The 18,876-nt window shown below is 43.5% G+C and overlaps 1 protein-coding gene across 2 annotated transcripts in view; it reads right to left on the bottom strand.

The window, feature by feature from the left end:
- The window catches only part of UTP20 (UTP20, small subunit processome component), a 60,834-nt gene that overhangs the window by 8,381 nt on the left and 33,577 nt on the right, over positions 1 to 18,876 (bottom strand). For both annotated transcript variants that reach the window (XM_021412365.1, XM_021412442.1), the window contains exons 33-54: positions 17,436 to 17,579; positions 16,704 to 16,754; positions 16,459 to 16,611; positions 15,527 to 15,682; positions 14,331 to 14,471; positions 13,758 to 13,895; positions 12,342 to 12,481; positions 11,739 to 11,818; positions 10,604 to 10,908; positions 9,997 to 10,136; positions 9,377 to 9,533; positions 8,428 to 8,526; positions 7,601 to 7,768; positions 6,962 to 7,128; positions 5,623 to 5,764; positions 5,237 to 5,353; positions 4,286 to 4,456; positions 3,377 to 3,505; positions 2,501 to 2,611; positions 1,675 to 1,754; positions 1,126 to 1,195; positions 29 to 211 (exon numbers count right to left, since the gene is read on the bottom strand). In XM_021412365.1, the coding sequence (XP_021268040.1) occupies positions 29 to 211; positions 1,126 to 1,195; positions 1,675 to 1,754; positions 2,501 to 2,611; positions 3,377 to 3,505; positions 4,286 to 4,456; positions 5,237 to 5,353; positions 5,623 to 5,764; positions 6,962 to 7,128; positions 7,601 to 7,768; positions 8,428 to 8,526; positions 9,377 to 9,533; positions 9,997 to 10,136; positions 10,604 to 10,908; positions 11,739 to 11,818; positions 12,342 to 12,481; positions 13,758 to 13,895; positions 14,331 to 14,471; positions 15,527 to 15,682; positions 16,459 to 16,611; positions 16,704 to 16,754; positions 17,436 to 17,579 (3,042 nt within the window). The remainder of the gene's footprint in view (positions 1 to 28; positions 212 to 1,125; positions 1,196 to 1,674; positions 1,755 to 2,500; positions 2,612 to 3,376; positions 3,506 to 4,285; positions 4,457 to 5,236; positions 5,354 to 5,622; positions 5,765 to 6,961; positions 7,129 to 7,600; positions 7,769 to 8,427; positions 8,527 to 9,376; positions 9,534 to 9,996; positions 10,137 to 10,603; positions 10,909 to 11,738; positions 11,819 to 12,341; positions 12,482 to 13,757; positions 13,896 to 14,330; positions 14,472 to 15,526; positions 15,683 to 16,458; positions 16,612 to 16,703; positions 16,755 to 17,435; positions 17,580 to 18,876) is intronic.

Here is an 18,876-nt window from a genome sequence, read left to right as displayed (position 1 = left end):
GCCAACAAAAAGAGCATGGGATGAATACCTTCTTGCTGTGAAACCACTCTGTGACCAGTGAAAACAGCAGATCTTGTTTATCGTTGTTTATCTTACTGAGCAGAGATTTGCATGTCAAAGCTGCCATCTTTTTGCATTTGGCCGAGTCATCATTTATCATCATCATACACAAGGAGATGAAGAACAGCCCGCAGTATTTGTGGAGGAGCTCCTGGAAAGAAACAACCATTAGTCAGCGATACATCCCTAAGGAGGGTCTGGCATTTAAAGTGTAAAAGGGGGATATTTGTGGCACAGCCCTGAGTAAGCTTCAAGTCAAGGCAGGTGAACTAACGCAGAAGACAGCCCAACTGTTGATGCAGGCAGGGAATGCACAGCAACCCCTCCATCCCCGACTTGCTAACGTGCCCCTAGGACAGCAACTTGAGCGTCAGGCTTTCAAGGGCCTTTTCATAACTAACTGGCATTGAAATAGGCATATGTCTTTAAGCACTGCCTCAGTCAGGCCCAAGGGCCCTTCCCTTGCAGAAAAAGCAGTGCTTTGCTGCCCTACAGAGTTGCTGGGAACCGAGCTGAGGTACTAAAGCTAACCAAGGGCAGAGCAGCACAGCTCACTGTGCACAGTTTCTCTTCCTTCCTCCCAAATTCTTGCTTGACTGCACTTCTCTGCCTCCTGTACGCTCAGTCAAGCTTCAGCTGCAAAGCATCGGGGCAGCTTAGCATTTTGTGTATGTTATTCTGCATAGATGCAGTTACTATTAACTTTCATTTTGATCCACTCTACGGAGGAGCCCTCCCTCTCCAGTCAGGCCAACAAAACCGGTATTACACATCACATCCCAGTGCATAAATCTCCATCACATTTATCCAAGTTCCTGCTGACAAGAGCTTTTCTTCACTTGCAGACTGAGCACATTAGATCCAGAAGCAACGCAGACTTTCCAGCATGTCATTTCTCTCCTGAAGCAAGGCCAGTTTTTTGGAGATAAGTGAATATTCACTTATGATAGAAGTTAATATGAAATACCAAGTGCTCCCCAAACAAACTGCTCTAAAAACGCTGTTACTGCGAAGAGCTGAAAGGAATCATCTGCCTGATGCACGGTACCAAGAGGTGATCATTACCTGTGGGAACATGTCAAGGAGGTACACAATCATCTCCAGAGCAGACTCCCTTCCAGTTTCATACTCGTAGCTGTGAGGAAATGGTTAACAGTTAGGGCTGGGCTGACACTCTGTAAAGTTACTAACGATTTACAAGAATGGCCAGTGCTAGTAACACACAAGGATCTTTTTACAACAGCCCCTTGACCCGGTCTAATGCTTAGAAGAGAAGCAAACAGGCCACTCAGCCCCGCCTGCTACAGAATGGGCACATTCACAGAGAGGTGATTCACAAGCAGTGCAACCCATGATGCACCAGGCAGACTACAGCACCTTTGCTTACATAGGTGAAGAACGACAAAACCAGCTGGGAAAGGGGGAAGAGAAAATTGCTTCATTTCTCAAACACCCTCCTCCGAAAAAAAGGGAAGCGCTTTAGAGGGGGAAAAATCAAAAGTCCAGTGCACCAACTCCTCCTCATGAACAGCATACAAAAAGGATGATGCTAAAATCATACTTAAAGCACCAAGGTTCTGTACTGAGAAAGAGAAGTGGGGAATATAAACTCACTCCAGTTGTGCGAGCATGAAATCCAAATTGGGTTTCAGCTTGTCACCAAGGGGGTAGTCCAGAATATATTTTAAGTAAATCTGGAAAACAAAACAACACAACACAACAGAGAGGAGTTACAAGAAACACTTGGACAAGCTTGTAAAACAGATACAAGGAATATGCAGTCATGGATCAGAAGGGAGAATAAACTCTTCCATCCTCCTGCATGCGCTAGTCCCCGTTCCACAAGGGGTGAAGCTCCACGCCTGGAACAGGATCTGCATCCGGCATCTGCCAGATCAGTCCTCAGAGTATTACTGTGCCTTGCCCAGGCTTCTGTTAACAGAAACTCAGCATTCTTCATAATTCATCTGGTAACTGTAGAAAAGCACTGCTTGGCCACACACAGCTCCTGCTGCATCTGTATCCCAATGCTTGAAATGAAGCAACCAATTCCATCTTTTGGTTGCTCTTAGCTTAGAAAGAAATAGTGGGAAGGAATCACGGTTTGTGGCAAATTCTCTTCTGCTGGGATACAAAAAACAGCAAGTTACACGAGCCTAAAAGCCTTCAAAGGAGGATCTGTGTCAGTGCTGCTGAGTAGCCCTCTGAAGGCATGCCAGGGCAAGCAATTTCACTGCAGGCAAGCAGCCTGAAATTCTGCTATGATTCTTGTAAGAGCTAAAACCAGCCAGACAACAAGGGAACAAAGATTAGGAGAATGGAGAGACAGGGCTGGGATTCAGTAGAACTAAGGCACATCTCTGCAAGAGCTGGGATGGCCTCACAGAGCCCCCCAGACTGTTACTGCTGTAAACAACATGAGACTTCTCATGGTACCCACCTGCCTGCACTGGACTCGCACTGGCTCACTCTGGCCTGTGATGGCAAGCTGGGCAACCTTCTGCATCACATCGTCAATCTCAGGGACAATCAGCTTCCTGGATAAAATAGCCTGAAAATGTGAAAGCACAGCTGGAGTCACATCGTTTTGTTTGCACAGTGTAAGACGCAGTATTACAACCAGGGATTACACCGGTACCAAGTGGTACATTAACGGTGACTTTTGCACATCTTCAAACATAGCCAGAGGGCATCAACCAACAACACACAAAAAAGTTGGCTAGCAAATCCATACCATCTCCTTTTGGAGGACACAGAATACCTGGTCTAATGGCTAGGAATGTGAATTCTTTAGCAAAAACATCCTGCCACCCAAATGCATCCTCATATGCACCATGGCAGGATAAGAGGGAATGGCTTTAAGTTGCACCAGGGGAGGTTCAGTATGGATACGAGGAACAATTTCTTCTCAGAAAGAGCAGCGCTGCACTGGCACAGGCTGCTCGGGGAGGTGGGGAAGTCCCTGGAGGTGTTCTAGAGCCGTGTGGATGTGGCACTGAGGGACATGGTCAGTGGGCATGGTGGGGATGGGCTGACAGTTCGACCGGGTGATCTCAGAGATCTTTTCCAACCTCAATAATTCTGTGATTCCATGTGTATCAAACAGCCTCCCAAATTATTTTAAACAGAGACTACAAGTCAAACAGGAAAGCTCTGTTGCTTTTCCTTTTTTTCCCTTTTTCCTTTTCTGTAACGGAGAACCCCAGTGTCACTCTACAGCCTGTTCCAGACATGAGACCTTACAAACTTCCACCAAAATGTAATCACTACCATTCCAGTGGTTCACAAAACTCATACACTTGCTCCACAGAAATACCTTTAGAAGGCCAAAGGCAGTGGCTTGCCGTGATGAATCATAAATATCTTCTTCAGCAAAGCCAAGCAGCACCTGGAGCTGTTTGCTTGTTATTTGGCTCTTTGCATTCTTCACAAGTATTGTTACAGACTGCAAAATCAAATTGCACATTGTCAATACACATACAGTGCCATAAAATATAACCCCACACCAAAACCTGGCTGTTTATAGCACCTGGGTTTGACAGGACAAACTGCTGCTCTCAAACGTGCAGCTAACACTGTCAGTGCTGTTTTCTTTGCTTTCAGCTGGCAATTTTGAGATGAAAACTAAATACAAATACAAATACACAAATTCAGCCCTTGAAATGAGTGGGGATGCTCACTGACATGAGCCACAATGCAGGAACACAGACTGGAAGAGAAAATCCTTCTGGCGCTGGGGCTCTCACTATCCCTTATGATTGCGAAGCTGTAACTAATTCAGCAATGCACTGAGAAGACATGTAAAGGAAGACAGTGCACACAATAACAGCAGTTACTACTACAATTAATCGCTCTCCTACAATTGCCTCAATTCATCTGTGAGGGTTTATTCCAACGAATCACAGTAAAAGCAGGCTATTCGAGCTCAAAACTGATGCCTCTCAGAAGACAGGGTGGTAATAAGTTACTATCAGGAAAGGAAGAAGGCAAATCTGCTTCTGTAAAACATCACCCTTCAGCTCCAAGCTGTGCGCAGCTCTAAAGGATAACTTTCTCTAAGTCTGTACTTCGGAAAGACTCAGGGCAAGACCCCATTTCCCACACTGCCTTGTGGTCTCCAGACTAACTCTCCAGGACCAGCTACAGGAGGGATCTGCAGTGGAATAAGTCTCGTTCTACAGAATTCATTCTAAAAGAGAGGTGAGCAGACCTCGCTCTGACTTACTTTGAAACAGTTCACAACCAAGTGGAAATTCTGGCCCTTGGCTACTCCTGTCTTGGCAAATTCTTTCAGCAAGAGGAAAAGCTGCTTGATTAGTGACTCCAGATTCGTATTGATAGAAGGCAAAGGGAACTTTAAAATCCATACTAAGGACTGCAGAGCACCAGTTATCACCTGTAAGAAAGAGCCAGAGATCAGCACATGGGTACAACAGTACTGAAAGAACACTTTTCACTCTGCTACAGATGTTTTCAGGCTATTTGCAACTGTAGCAAAAGGGAATTAGCTAATATCAACATATTTCAAACCATTCATATGCAATACAAAGAGTTTCTCAGTTCTAAGAGCGCTATCTGCCACTCTAATTCTCCAACTTGGATTTTAGGAGGTAAAGACATTAATACAGTGTTGATTCAGCAGAGGGCAGGAACTCTTTCTGAAGCAGAGGTGCCTTCAAGGCACAGAAGTTGCTCTGCCAAAAAATGATGTCACCTGAAAGCCCCGCTAGAAGTATCTCATGCTGTCTGGGGCACATCTCCCATTCCTATGAAACTTGGGGTTTAATAGTTTCCCTCCTAGGCTCACTCAAACCTAGGGAGGCTGTGGTGCTGGGCACAAAGACATTAAGAGTTGGATCAAAAGAAACCACAGCTGTTCTGTGCAGCTGCATGACCTCAGGAACCTCCTCACAGATGGCCTGTGAAGTCCTTGTATGAACATGCTCCTGGAGAACTTGTTCATTTTTGAACTAGCAGCACTACAGGCAGAACACTAAGTCCCCATCAGCCACAATCCCCCCTCACCTTTGGGATAGCATGTCCTCAGACAACTGTACACCTATAAAATGAGGCTTGAAAACAGAATGCACTTCTCTGTTTTTGCAGATCAACTGTAAGATGACATCTGTGGGCAGGACTCTTAGCTGAGGAAATGGGCTCCATCTCAGAACCATACCTTGACGTCCATGGATTTCAGGCAGTCTATGAGTAGCTGAACAAAGGGGTCTAACATTTCCAAAACGTGTTCATCAGAAGAATTTACTTTGGACCTCTTCAGGCTCATGTGTAGCAGCTAGCACAGAAAACAGAAGACATTCATCTCAAAGTCAGACTGGAACTCAAGTTCAAGTAAAGTACCACGTTGGTTTGGGTTACAGTAGAATTTATGCCTATTAAAATATTTGCAACTGTCTGAGCTCTTGTAGAGGCATCATGTGCAAAATAAAGTTAAGGCAAATGGTTATACTGTTAACAAGATGTATTCAAAATACCTTTCGTTGGATACTCTTAATAAAAATACTGACTTCACAGCTTTCTCTTCCTATCTGAGGAGATCCTTACCCGAAGTCCTGATTCAACCAAGATATACGTGTTTGTCCTTCTGCTGACAGGAGCTTTTTGCCCCCCCCTCGTGGGAGTGGGTTGGAGCAGCAGGCAGCTCTCTGGTTGCAGCCGAGGATCTGGAGGAGGGGCAACTTTTGTTCTGAAAAGAAAGCATACGGCAAAAGCGAAAATTCAGATTGCAACCCTTTCCACAACAAGTTTGCTGTGGAGAGAGTTGGAGTGTGCTCATAGCCACATAGCAAGTACAAGCAGGTCTGTGAATACAATGAAATAAACTGAACTCAAGAGCAACAGGACAGACGGGATACTCAGAACAATGTCACTATTACAAAGATAATAAAACGCACATCGATTTGTGTAACATTCCCACTTTTTCTGCTCAGTGAACAGTCAGAACTTTGGTAGTTCCTTCAAGCAAATACACCCACTGTATGGTTTACTGATGATTTACTGAAATTTCTGATAGCTTTTAAAAACTGTAAACAACTGTCAGATCCTAGTGCAAGCCAGCTTATGTAATGCAGGAAAGGCAAAACACCCAAACCCATTCTAAGAAGGGACATCACCAAATGGAGAGGAAATCTGATGGCTCCTGATCCCATGAAAATGTCCAGAACCCCAATCACCTCATATGCTAGCTAGTAGCTCCTTCCTCACCATCACAGAATCATAGAACTGCTCATGTTGGAAAAGACCTTCAAGATCATCAAGTCCAACCACAACCTAACCATTCTACCCTAACTCTAACAACCCACCACTGAATCATGTCCCTGAGCACCACATCCAAACGGTTTTTAAACACATTCAGGGATGGCTACTCAACCACCTCCCTGGGGAGCCTGTTCCAGTGCTTAACAACCCGTTCTGTAAAGAAGTTTTTCCTGATATCCAATCTAAACCTCCCCTGGCACAACTTGAGCCCATTTCCCCTTGTCCTATCACCTGTCACCAGTGAGAAGAGACCAACCCCGCTCTCACTGCAATCACCTTTCAGGTATTTGAAGAGAGCAGTAAGGTCTCTCCTCAGCCTCCTCTTCCCCAGAAAAAAAAAAAAAAAACCTTCACTGAAACACATATATCATCTTACCAGATGGTGAAAGAACATTACTCAAGACCATGAGCACTCTTAAGAGTAGATTCCCATTTGTTCAGGAAAGGATAACTTCCATTTCCAAGCTTCCCCTCACACTCTGGCTGCCCAAATTATTTGCTTACACCCAAAAGAAAGGGCATACGAATGGAAGGAAACCCTCATACATTTGGTTTGAGAGCTGTCATTTATGCAACAAACCTCCCAAATGATAACAGAGCAGCTGGATAACTTCTTGGAACTCACTTGGCCTTCTCAGTGAGTAGAGGCAGGTTTTCACTGATGAGACCATGGCTGAGGAGGAGGAGAGATTCTGCATTCATGTCCGAGTTGAAGATCAGCCCTGCCATGATGTGACGCAGTGTCTCATGCACCTTCCGGACTATCTTCAAGCTTGTGGTGCTCTCCAGAATCTGCAAAGGCATCGCCATGACAGTCAGGAAGGTAGTGATCTGATACCTGTCTTCTGTCTTCAGAAATCATAGGAAAAGCCAGAGGAATTCCTCCAACATGACTTGCCTTAAGCCCCCAGCTCTCCCATCACCTCAACTTTGCCCCACCATCCCTCCTTTATACTGTCCAGCATCTCCTCAGACTCCAACCAGTTCACCTGTCACCACCTGGATACCCCAGAGCTCATGAGCAAACAGGGGTCCATTTCCGCATGAGCTTACACTCACTCAAAAAACTGCATCTCTGTAAAGGCAATGACTGCACACGGACAGAGACTTAATACGTTCTGGTGACGTATTGCCTCCCAGAAGAAAAACAGGGAGCCATAGTGGGATTATGTTGGTAGCCATTTGGAGGCTCTAGAGTTTCTTCCAGATCATAGAGAATTGAGAGTACTCAGAGTACGGCAAGACTCTGGCTGCCTTTTCTTACCTCTTTCAGTGGCAGAATAAGTTTAGTCACCTGGCCCTTTCCTATGTATTTTCCAAGAATTTCATAGGAATCGTAACTCTTGTTCTTGCGTGCTTCCATGACCTTGGAGACAATTCCCTTTACTTCCTTCTCTTCAGCCACATCCCCGAATAGCTCTTGGTTGAAAATCTTTGGAAAGCAGCCCGAAGAAATCAAGGAGAGGAGCAGAAAAACAGAGCAAGATTCTTCCATTAACAGCAAAACCACACTACTTTTTCCCAAGCTGCAGAAAACTTAGTTCTTCAGGTTCCCCACAAATCACGCCCACCATTCCCTTGTTAAGGTAAGACACCCCAGGCTGAACACACCAGGTGGGGAAGCTGTTTTCACAACCCTCTGTGGTATTTTGATGCAAACAGTGGGATTCTAGTCAGACCAAGCTGACCATTCAGAAGCACTTCAACAGGCTGAAGCGATGGGCAGAAAGGAATTTCTTAAAATACAGCAAAGACAAGGGCACCTGGGGAGGAATAACCCCACTGAACAGATATCTGTCATTTATTACTCAGCCATTTAGGCTGCAGGGAAACACGGTTAAGTGTCTTAATCTTGAATCACTCCCCTCCCAGGATGCAGGGCTCAGGAAACAGCCCCAGAAGTACTCTGCTCTTCTACCAGGAGCATGCTCATACCTCAGCAGAAAACAGTCTCTTCCCTTTGAAGTACAAGCACAACCAGCCCTGTTTGCCGTCAAGTCTGAGGCAATCTACACACAGCCTTCTCCTCCTCTTAGATTGTCCCCCAAGCATTTAATGATGCTACTTCCTTCAATCTTTAATAACTTTTACCTCAATCAGGATATCTAAGCAGGGGTCCAAATCACCAGCACTCAGCCTGCTAGTAAGACCCTTCAGTAGCAGGTTCACAGTGAAAGTCAGCACATGGAGCTAGAGAGGAAGAGAACAGATCAAGTTTCCAACCCCTTGCATGGACTTCTTGTATTACTGGATAGGTAGACTCCTTCACAGAGGTATCACAACTCACACAATATACTTGAGCTCTTGCTACAGGAAAAAATACTGGGAGGATACAAATCCTCATACAGGCAGGAGGTAAAGGACCTCCATCCCTCCACACATTGGCAGAGGGTTGGAATTTCCTCTTTCTCCAGTGTTCTTAGAACTATTTTTAGGCTCTCCTAATCAGTGCTTTCACTGTTATAGCAGATAGAAGCTCTCACTTTTCCACTCTGGTAATTCATATCAGAAATTACTCTTGCCACAAACCACTGTGTAAAGAGGAAAGGTGAGTTAAGAGCTAGGGTCTTGGCTAACTAAGCAGCAAGAGTTCAGTTATCATCACTACATATTGTCTACGTAGTCTTGGTGGCAATTCATCTCAGATGATGCTTGGCCCTAATGAATTTACTGCAAAGATTCCCAATAATTTTACTGGAACCAGACATTCGTTCTTCAACTCCATACCTCAACTCTTCACTGAGAAAATAGAGATCTACTCTTCTTCCCTGCTTAGACTGTATGTTCTTTGGGTATAGACGCTCAGTTAACATATGTTTATATACTACTTGGAATAACAAAGACTGATGTAGGCGTAGCAGTACTATTTAGTTGTACAATATCCATCTATTCTCCCAGTGCAAAACAATTTCAGTAGTAACTTCCCTTTGGATTCTTCTAACACACACATACACACACACACACACACACACACACACACAACCCTCAAAAAAACCCCCAGAACTTACAAAGAACAGAAGACAAAGAATTTCAGCATTACCTGGTACCCATGGATAAGAGTTGACTGCATCTCTTTTAAAACGTACAGAAGGTACTGCACTCCCAGCACTTCCATGATTTTAGTGAGAGTGTTACGAGCAACATCCCGGATTTCCTGAAATCTGTTCCTCAGAAATGAGCAGACCTTCAGGAGGATGCTGGAAGCAGAGACAGACAGCTCAGTTCAGCCCCTAAACACAGTAGAACTAATTACACTGCTAGCCAAGGAGGTGGCCTTCAGGAACGTTTTTATAAGCAGAGGTATGCCCAAAGCCAACCTCAAAGAAAGGCTTTACAGTCACACACAGATCTACTGTCCTTCAAAAAACTTTACAGATTCTGTCCTTTCTGTATGCTACTCTTTCTTCAGCTCTGCCACTCCTACCTCTGCACTCTGCTCTTATTTAAGGATTTTCCAAGTCCCTTTCAAACTTGACTCCGCAGAACTCAAATGCAAGGGGGAATGTAACTAGGAAAATGTATTTCCAAAGAAAAAGAAATGTTATTTGGTCAGGATGCCCCTCCAGGATTTAGCCATGTCTATAACCGCAGCTTAATAAACATGCTTGCACTAATTCCCAGCAGAACAAGCAGTATTCAAAGAGCTCCTGTGGGACCTACCTTGGCAGGTTGGCTTCCATCACTTCTTGGGGAAGACACTGCATCACCCTGACCATTGCAAAAGCTAAAGGCACACGGACTACCTCATCATCATTCACAACACTGGATTTCACAAGCTTGTGTTCTTCATCTCTTTTAACCTTTTTAAGACAGAGCAAGACACAATGCAAGTTAAATATAAAGAAGCGTAATGAACAGTTTAAAAAAAAAAAACCCTGCTTTTTCTCAGCAAAACCTGAGAAGAGGCCAATACTGCAAGTTGATTTCCAATGCTGACTACATGACAAGCCCAGACAGCTAAAGGATGGGCAAGATGAATCCCTGTATTTTCTATAAGGAAAGCTGAGTGCTAACAAGTGGCTTGAGAAATTTTCAAGAGGCTGCACTAAGTGAATTGTTTCACACCTACACTGACCAGAGGGTCTGTCCGTTTTCTTGATGACACATCAAATGGGATGGAGCCTCTTCTCTGCTTTCAGGTGTCTCTCTCCAGTTGTGTCCATTATTTTTACGTACTGTATTTCAATAGGGCTCTTTCCAATACCACCCCAACCCTCACAGTAGCAGCATAGGTCAGCAAATTGCCTTTCCAATGCCAGCTTCTCACCTTCGCAACAATGCACCTGTGCAATTTCGGCAAAATGTTGACTATAACTGTATCTTGAATGTGTTTGATCAGATATTCCAGCTCTTCTTTATTTCGGGGTAAGAAGGAAACTGGTTTGGCCACTTGCTCAGTGTTTTCGGGTGTCTCAGCTGCCTTTTCAGGCAGAACCAGTGCAGGTTCTGCTGGTTCTTCAGGGATATTCTCCCTTTTGTCTTCTTCAACCACCTCCTCTTCCCCTTCACTCTGTTCCAGCTCCATGGCTTCTTCACCTTCCACCTCTGGCTCAAGATCCATGGCAGCAGCTTCTGTCAAGTAATTATTAAAACCACAGGTAAATACTGGAGGCTACAAAAATGGAGCCTTTAAAACAGACTCCTGGGACGGCTTTGATCTGGACAGAGCTCCCACCTACCATCAGTAACAGTAAACAATTAATAAACACTAGAGCTGTTCCACTGGGCAGAGCAGCTCTGGTGTGCTAGTTTCATCCCTCGGGGCTTGGCTTAAAGCAAAGACTAGGCTGTTCTTCAGCTGAACTCCACAGACAGTTTAATAAAGGTCAATGCCCCTAAACCTTAGAGAAGCATCATTCATTTACATGTGGTAATTTCACAAGGCAAGAAGTACTGACAAGCCCAGCTGTGAGATATACTCCTCCCTCCTCAGAATATCCTAGAGGCCACAACACAAAATGAATAACCACAATGGTGGACAAGTCAAAAGATATAATCTCTCCTCATGAATCCTCAGGGGAAGAGGGCCAGGGCACAAAGCACTCTGCTCAGGCTAGCAGTGATAGGAACCAATGACAAGATAAAATGTGGTAGCAGCAACGCAGTTGGGTGTACACCATGGAGAACCTCCCACATTAACATAATCCCAGTCTGGGCTGGCCTTATTTATGGAAGCCTGGGATGGAGAAGTAATCTGGAGGTGATTCCCCCAACCTCTCCTCACTGCGTCAGCACACAGGAAGACGGTCTGTACTGCTCCCGAGAAGGTAAATTAAAACTGGTTTTCCAACATGCACGCTTTAAAAAACTGAGTAGCCAACCTCCAAAGTAAAAATGTGTCAATCAGATGCATTTTGAGCTATTAGAGGGAGTGTCTCTATCATCAGGAGCAGAAAGCTCACCTTGGTTCTCAATGGTCACGAGCTGTTTTTCAAGTGTTTCATGGTCAAAGTGAAAGGCTTCCAGCACTGTCTCTAACAAGCTGAAAAAAAGAAAAACACACACAAAAAGAGAGATAAACTCTCTGCACAAAAAAGGAGAGGCTGCATAGAACCAACACAACAGAAAATCTTAAAAATGCTTTAAAAAAAAAATATTTCAGACTCAGCAGCAGTGCAGCTTGAAGAGGTTTATCCTGAAATAAGAAATCGGGAAATAAAAATGGGTTGTTTTTCAGCTAGATGGACTCTGTCCCCTAGCTCAGAGTGAAACCTCACAGACAGTGGAACTGGAGTTGCAGAGACATCCCAGGAGCTGGGAAAGCCAAACAGGAGCAGAAACTCTAATGCTCACATGCATACAGCAAGATACAGCAAATGAAAGCAGTGACCTATGAATCCTTCATAGCTCAGTTATGCAGAACTGCAAAGCCATGCCCACTTTCATTCGCATAAGTGAGAAATCTCTCATGCCAGCGAAGAGTTTAAAATCCAGGTGATGCTCCTTAAGGCACTGAATTTTGCCTTAGTCTTTCAAGCTAGAGCAGCATCACTCACGGTACCCACCTGACTCCCAGCTTGGGACTGATCTGCCCCGTTTGCAGGACATGGATGAAATGCTTTAAGTGGTACAAGTATGCTGACCACGAGAGATGTCGGCAGATGGCTCCAACAACTTCAACAGAGGCTGTTACCATGTTTTCATGCTACCCAAAAAACAGAAATTCAGATGCTGTTAGCATTCAAGCATTCTAAAGTATACTTTACCCAAAGTATCAGGAGCCAGAACAAGTAACTCCTGTCTGTTGAGGATGTTTGGTACTCCACTTTCTTAGATCTCCTCTCAGTTACCAGGTTAAACAAATACAACATCACAGCTCACCAAGCAGATCTCTAGATCCACTTCCTCCAAATATTTCTGTAGTTTATCTTTCCTCGCATAACTAAATCTATGGGCCCACTTGTATGAAGAACTGAAAGCAATCACAATACACATTGCTAACCTACTGCTAATGTAAACTAAAATGTGTTTGTTTCTTCAAGGTTTCAGGAGATATATTTTCTGTCGATGTACTTTACCTCTTGTTGGTCAAAGGGCAGCAACATTCACCCTGTCAATGGGGCACAGACTGCATGATTACAGGTGCTGGGTCATGTGCCTGAGCACTAATTCAGGCATGATTTAGAAGAACATTTCTGAAAGTAAGTGAATTACACAAATGACATCGGCTTGGTTTGACACAAGCAGCTCTGCTGTTCCCCTGATAGCGTGCAGGGAACTGTACAGATGGAAAACCAAGGTTTCACACAAGTTATAAGCAGAAAGTCCATCTACACTGATGTTACAAGTAACTTCATCTCATGCTTTAAATGAAAGGTATAGAACACAACTAAAAGGGTGTTGCCCTTCAAACATTATTTACAAAGCTGCTGCTGGCGGAGAACCTCTGAAATCAGTTCCTGTAGTCCCTCTCATAGTCCCAGTGAAAATGGTATTTATTACCAACTCAGTTGCTACATACAGCCCACGTTCCACACACACCCTTTCTGCTGCCAAACAGTGCCTAATCTCACAACTGAACATGAAGAGTGTAGTTCGGAGGGAGTGGGGGAAAAACCGAACAGATTACAAAAAAATGCAAATTGATATAAACCCAAGTCAAAAAAAAAGATCCCAAAACACAACAAAAACACAACCCAAACAACAACAACAACACCCGCACTGAAAACCCAACCCATACAAGGTTAGAGAATTACTTTGGAAAAACAGGACAGGTTTAGCAGACAGAGAATTGGATTCAGACTGCATCTGCACCCTCGGAACCCTCTTTCTGCCACTGAAAGAACCATAGTGCTCTCCTCTGAAAGGGGAGCACTCACTCCATAAACCCATCAGCTTTTTAAAGCATTTGGTCTTTTAAGGAGAGCAAACCAAGAAAGGTGAAAATACAAAAACCGGATGCATACAATTCACAAGTCTACCTTTAGCATTTTTTCACTAAAAATGGCAGTAGTAGCATAAGGCATGATGTAGTTCTGCAGGGATCTGGAAGACAGCACAAGTTTCTTCTCGGTCATCTGCTTAGCCAGTCTTCTCAGAGCTCGTGCCCTCCTGTGGATCTGAGCCAAACACAAGGGAGAGTGAATGAGGTGGCCACTGAGTCACAGCTAGCACAAGGGAGCATACACATACAGCAGTTGTGAAGGTGGCTCAATATGAGGTAATGACATAAACACAGTATCGTCATCTCCAAGAGTAGGCCATGGCCTTTTCATTCTTATCTGGGCTTTCACTAGGTTTTTGCCCCAATAAATATTATAACTCAATGAGATATTTCACTGTGAATTAACAGGCACAAGAATGTGTCATCTTTGGCTACCAGACACATTACTTTCATGTCCATACCTCTTTTTTTTAAATGACATCTAATGATACGGGTTCAATTCTTCTTTAAAGGCATGGCATAGGTGATTGGGAAAACATTACTCCACAGTAAAATGCTTTTGCTTTGGTAAGGGGGAGAGGGACGTTAAGGAATGCGCATTGCTGTTTACCTGCATATGTTTCATGTTCTCAAAGAAGTCCATGTCAGGATCATGGCGGTTGGTCAGCTGGACCAAATCTCGGAATTCGGGATTTGCTGGGAATGTTTGAATGAGGCAGGAAAGCAAAGACGTGTAGTCTTGCTGGATGCTCTGCAATGAACACGAAATGAAGGTTAAGCATCCCTTGGAAAGGCAGCTACACGCTCCTCAGAACAACTATGCTGCCACTTACAGTGTTTCAGGCCAACAGCTCACATTCTTTGGTAACATCAAATATACCTGTAGTTTGGACTGCACATAAATTAAAGTTTCTGCTCCAAAGAATGCACTACAACTGAGAAAATAAACAGTGGCAAAAAAAAAAAAAAACACACACAACAGCAGGGTTCTATAATTTGTTAGATTTTATTATGATTTCAAATGAAGGTTAAGTTTGATTACAGTCTGTATCTGCACTTCAGTGGTGGTTTCCCTCTGAGAGGCAGCTAAACTTCACCACAACCACTCACTCACTCCCCCCAACCACTTCAGAGGAAGAGGGGGAGAAAATGCAATGAAAAAGGGCTCAAGGGTTGAGATGAGGACAAGGAGATTGCTTACCAATTGCTTTCATGGGCAAAAAAGGTTCAATGTAGGGAAATAAATATAACTGCCTACAGCAGTGAGAAATTAAAAGCAAACTAAAATCTCCTTTTCCCCATTCATCCTCTCCAACCTCCTCCCTCCTCAAGCAGTGTAGAGTAGCAGTAGAATGCAAACTGTGATCAGTCCTTAATCATTACTCTCTGTCACTCCTTCATGGTCACTCTCTGCCCTTGCTCCACGTGGGATCCCTCCTATGGGATGACATCCTTCCTGAACTGGTCCCATGTGGGCTTCCCACAGGCTGCAGCACTTCAAGCGCTGCTCCAGCATGGATCCACAGCACAAGGGCCCATCCTTCAGGACCAGATTGCTCCAACACGAGTCCCCACAGCCAGCAGTGGGTCCCTTTTGGAGCTGGAGCTGGCTCCGATCTAACCTGGGGTAGCTGCTGGGCTCTGCTAGCAGAGGCTGCCCCTGTAGCCTTCCTATTACCAGGGCCTTGCCACACAAACCCAATTCTTATCCTCAAGAAGAAACTCAAAGGGTTCATCTATACAAGTCTCAGACACTCTGGTGTCCCAATACACCTGGATATAGGCTATCATACAGCAGTGCCTTACCTCAGTCTTACTCTTCAGCCCCCTTCTCAGAGACTCCAGGAGAGTGTGCTGGATTAGCTCCTTGTAATCATCTTCTGTGTGGTCAATTTCTGCCAGGCGGTGGATAAAACTGGTCAGGCAAAGGTTTGCGTTGTCACTAAGAGCCATATCTCCGAGCTGAGCAGATGAAGAAATCATACCACGTGAGTCTGGATACAACAACTTTTTCTACTCAACAGACTGGAATGAATAGTAACACTGTACATAGCAGAACAAAGCCTGTAACGATCCAGTAATTCTACCAACTCCTATAGAAGTTCTAGTCCTTAACTTATGCCCACTTTTTCAAACAGAAGAAAAATCGTTTTTGACTTAGCAGCAAGCCTACACAGCTAGAACACACTGCAACAGAAACAAAAGCAGCCTATCAAGACTGTAATATGCCTTTTGTACAGAGCAAATGGACCAGGCAGCTCCAGGACTCACTGGTAGAGAGCTATACTGGCACTTGGCTTATCCTTCTTGTTGCAGTGCATTTCACAGAAACATGGAATCACAGAATCCTTTGAGTTGGAAGGGACCTTTAGAAGCCATCTGGTCCAACTCCCCTGCAATGAACAGGGACACTACAGATGATCTGGGTGCTCAGAGCCCATCCAGCCTGACCTCAGATGTCTCCAGGGATGAGGCATCCACCACCTCTGTGGGCAACCTGTACCAGTGCTTCACCATCCTTATCATAAAAGAAACCTTTTTCCTTATATCTTCAGGACACACAGGGGAAAAGGCAAGTGGAGGAAACTTAAAAACAGGTGTTTGTGAAAAGAATCCGTCTGCTCTCAGAATGTTTTGCAGTGTCAAAAAAACCTCCGACAGTCAATGGAATGAATTTTTAAGATGGATTCACCACGCAAACATGACGCACAAAGCAAGAGAAGGAAAATTTAGCCCACCTGGATGGTATAGAAGCAGTTGTGCATAACAGGGATGAGGAAGTTGATATCCACAGTTTGCATTTCTTTGATGTGGGCAGTGATTGACTGGAACGCTGACAGACGTACATCGAAGTTGATATCATCGAGATGCCGTTGATCAAAGGCATTCAACTGAAAGAGAGTAACAAGTCATTCATGAAAAAGGCTAGAAACATGACAGCACAATGCTGGGGAAAAAACAGGAGCAAAGAAACTGAACATACCTTAACAACATCCGTAATGTATTTCAATTCACTGTCCAAATCAGATAAAGTCTGAAAAGAAACATAAAGGAAAATAGTTTAATTGTTATAGCTGTTATAGATTTGGAGGACTCCAGACTTACTTCAATTCTAATAATCTGAAATTTAAAAAAAAAAAAAAAAAAAAGTATCAGTATTGGTCCTATTATAAGATCAGTAAGAGTCGTTTTGCCTTCAGTGTATTTTTTTCCTGTAAGTTGAACTAAGTATCTTTTAACTTCCTAAGTTTCTAAATATTTACATGGAGGATTTCCTGGGTTTTCCTACTAAAAAAAAACCAAAAACCACCAACAGATAGATAAGTCACTTCAAAAAGTACAGAACAGCCTGACTGCTATACATCTGAAAGAAGAATAAAAGTAAAAGTCATCTACAAGCTGCTAAAAGCCACTCTTATTTCATAAAGACACAGGATTTATTATGGCTGCAGCGTGCTTTATTTGGCTTCATTTCCACGACAGACCCCTGGAGATGCTCACACCAAGCAGGTTGCAAACAAAAGTTTTACCAGTCTTCTTGCAGTTCATTAATGTCTACCATATGCATTACTCTCGGTTCATTTCCACTTAACAGATGATGGAGATTAAAAAGGTTCTTAAGCTCATGTGCAACAAAGATAAATGCATTTATTTTGCTCCTGATCTGTTAAAACAATGAGAGAAAAGAACAGAAAGATGTGTAAAAATGCAGTACCTGAAATACCAAGCACAGCTTCTGTCGAGACAGTTTGTTCTGGATGACAGAAAACAGCTTTGCCAGAGGTTTGAGAAAGCTTGCAGGGTTTGAGCAATGTCTCAGCAAGTTCTGCACTGTCTCCAGAATGTCAATCTCTGCATCCTGAAAGAGATACATCGCCATCAGTAACTACTGAAACCTCATGAGATTACTTGGGAAGTATTTCAAGACATAGACTGAACTTTGCTGTATTTTATTCAGATCACAGATATTGAATTTGGACACAAAACTGGGAGGACATTCATTGCAACCACCACACTTCAGAAGCACTTGCAACCTTTCAATTAGACACAAGTACAGAGTTAGAGGAGAGTGCTGTCACAATGCTAGCTTCTTTTTTGTCTTTCCTCTGATTACTCACTGGTTAGAAAACTAGTAAGAGTTTTACGAAGTTGTCTTCAATCTGTGAAATGAACATGAACAGCTACTTGTATGATCTTCTTGAAAGGAAATTATAAATGGTTCGCTAATGATTCACAAATTTAAAAAAGAAACTACAAACAATTATACGACCATCTGCAAAGCAGAAGTTAGAGGCTGCTGCCTCCTTCTGAAACCCTGAAACCTCTCCTTGAGCAACTGGGTCTCACTTAAGGATAAACAACACCCACACCATCAAGGATGCAGGCAATCAAGCTGAAAAATCAACAGATTAATTCATCATAGATGGAACTATATGTTTGAAAACAAGCTTTGGCAGAGAAGAAAAGAGGACCCCAGACTAAAGAGCACACCAATATTCTCAGTGCTTGATTTCATTTATGGTTTACAAAAGCGTAAGCCACAGAAAGCTCAGTTTCCTTCAATGATAGCCCCCAGGCTTTGCATGCCAGAAGAATTTAAGATTTTAGTGAAGTTTCAGTTCTGAGATTGACATCTGTACTCACAGGTGGGTGAGTAATTCAGTAACAGTTGAAAGAGAATGAAATGGAAAGAGGAAATATGGGAGCAGGTTAATAGTATTATACATCTGCCTTTTATTCTGCAACAGAGCAATGAAAGCTCTGTTGCATTCTGTCCAAATTCTGTCACTTGGGATTTGTGATGTATGAAGTACAAGTTAAAGGCAGCATTTATTTCAAACACTGCAAGGAATTGGGTGAACTGACTTCTGCAGCAACGGAAGTAAAGATTGTATAAACACTTCTGCAAACCTTTCCCAGGAAAAGGGGCAAAAGTCAGCTGTGGCACTGGCATTCCTGCAAAGCATCCAGTGGCTTTGTCCCCATCAACACACAATAACGAACGGCTGAGTGGACTACAAACACTTATGAAGACTTGATTTCAGGCTAATCATGAGAAATGGCATGTAACCAACAGCCTTTAAATGCATCTTAAATTAATCTACTTCACTGAAAGGAAATTGCATTTTTAATTGAGGAGAAGTCATTTCTACTTA

This window comes from Numida meleagris, chromosome 1 (assembly GCF_002078875.1).
Source record: "Numida meleagris isolate 19003 breed g44 Domestic line chromosome 1, NumMel1.0, whole genome shotgun sequence".
Lineage (NCBI taxonomy): Eukaryota > Metazoa > Chordata > Aves > Galliformes > Numididae > Numida > Numida meleagris.
This window is presented reverse-complemented; position numbering and strand designations above follow the sequence as displayed.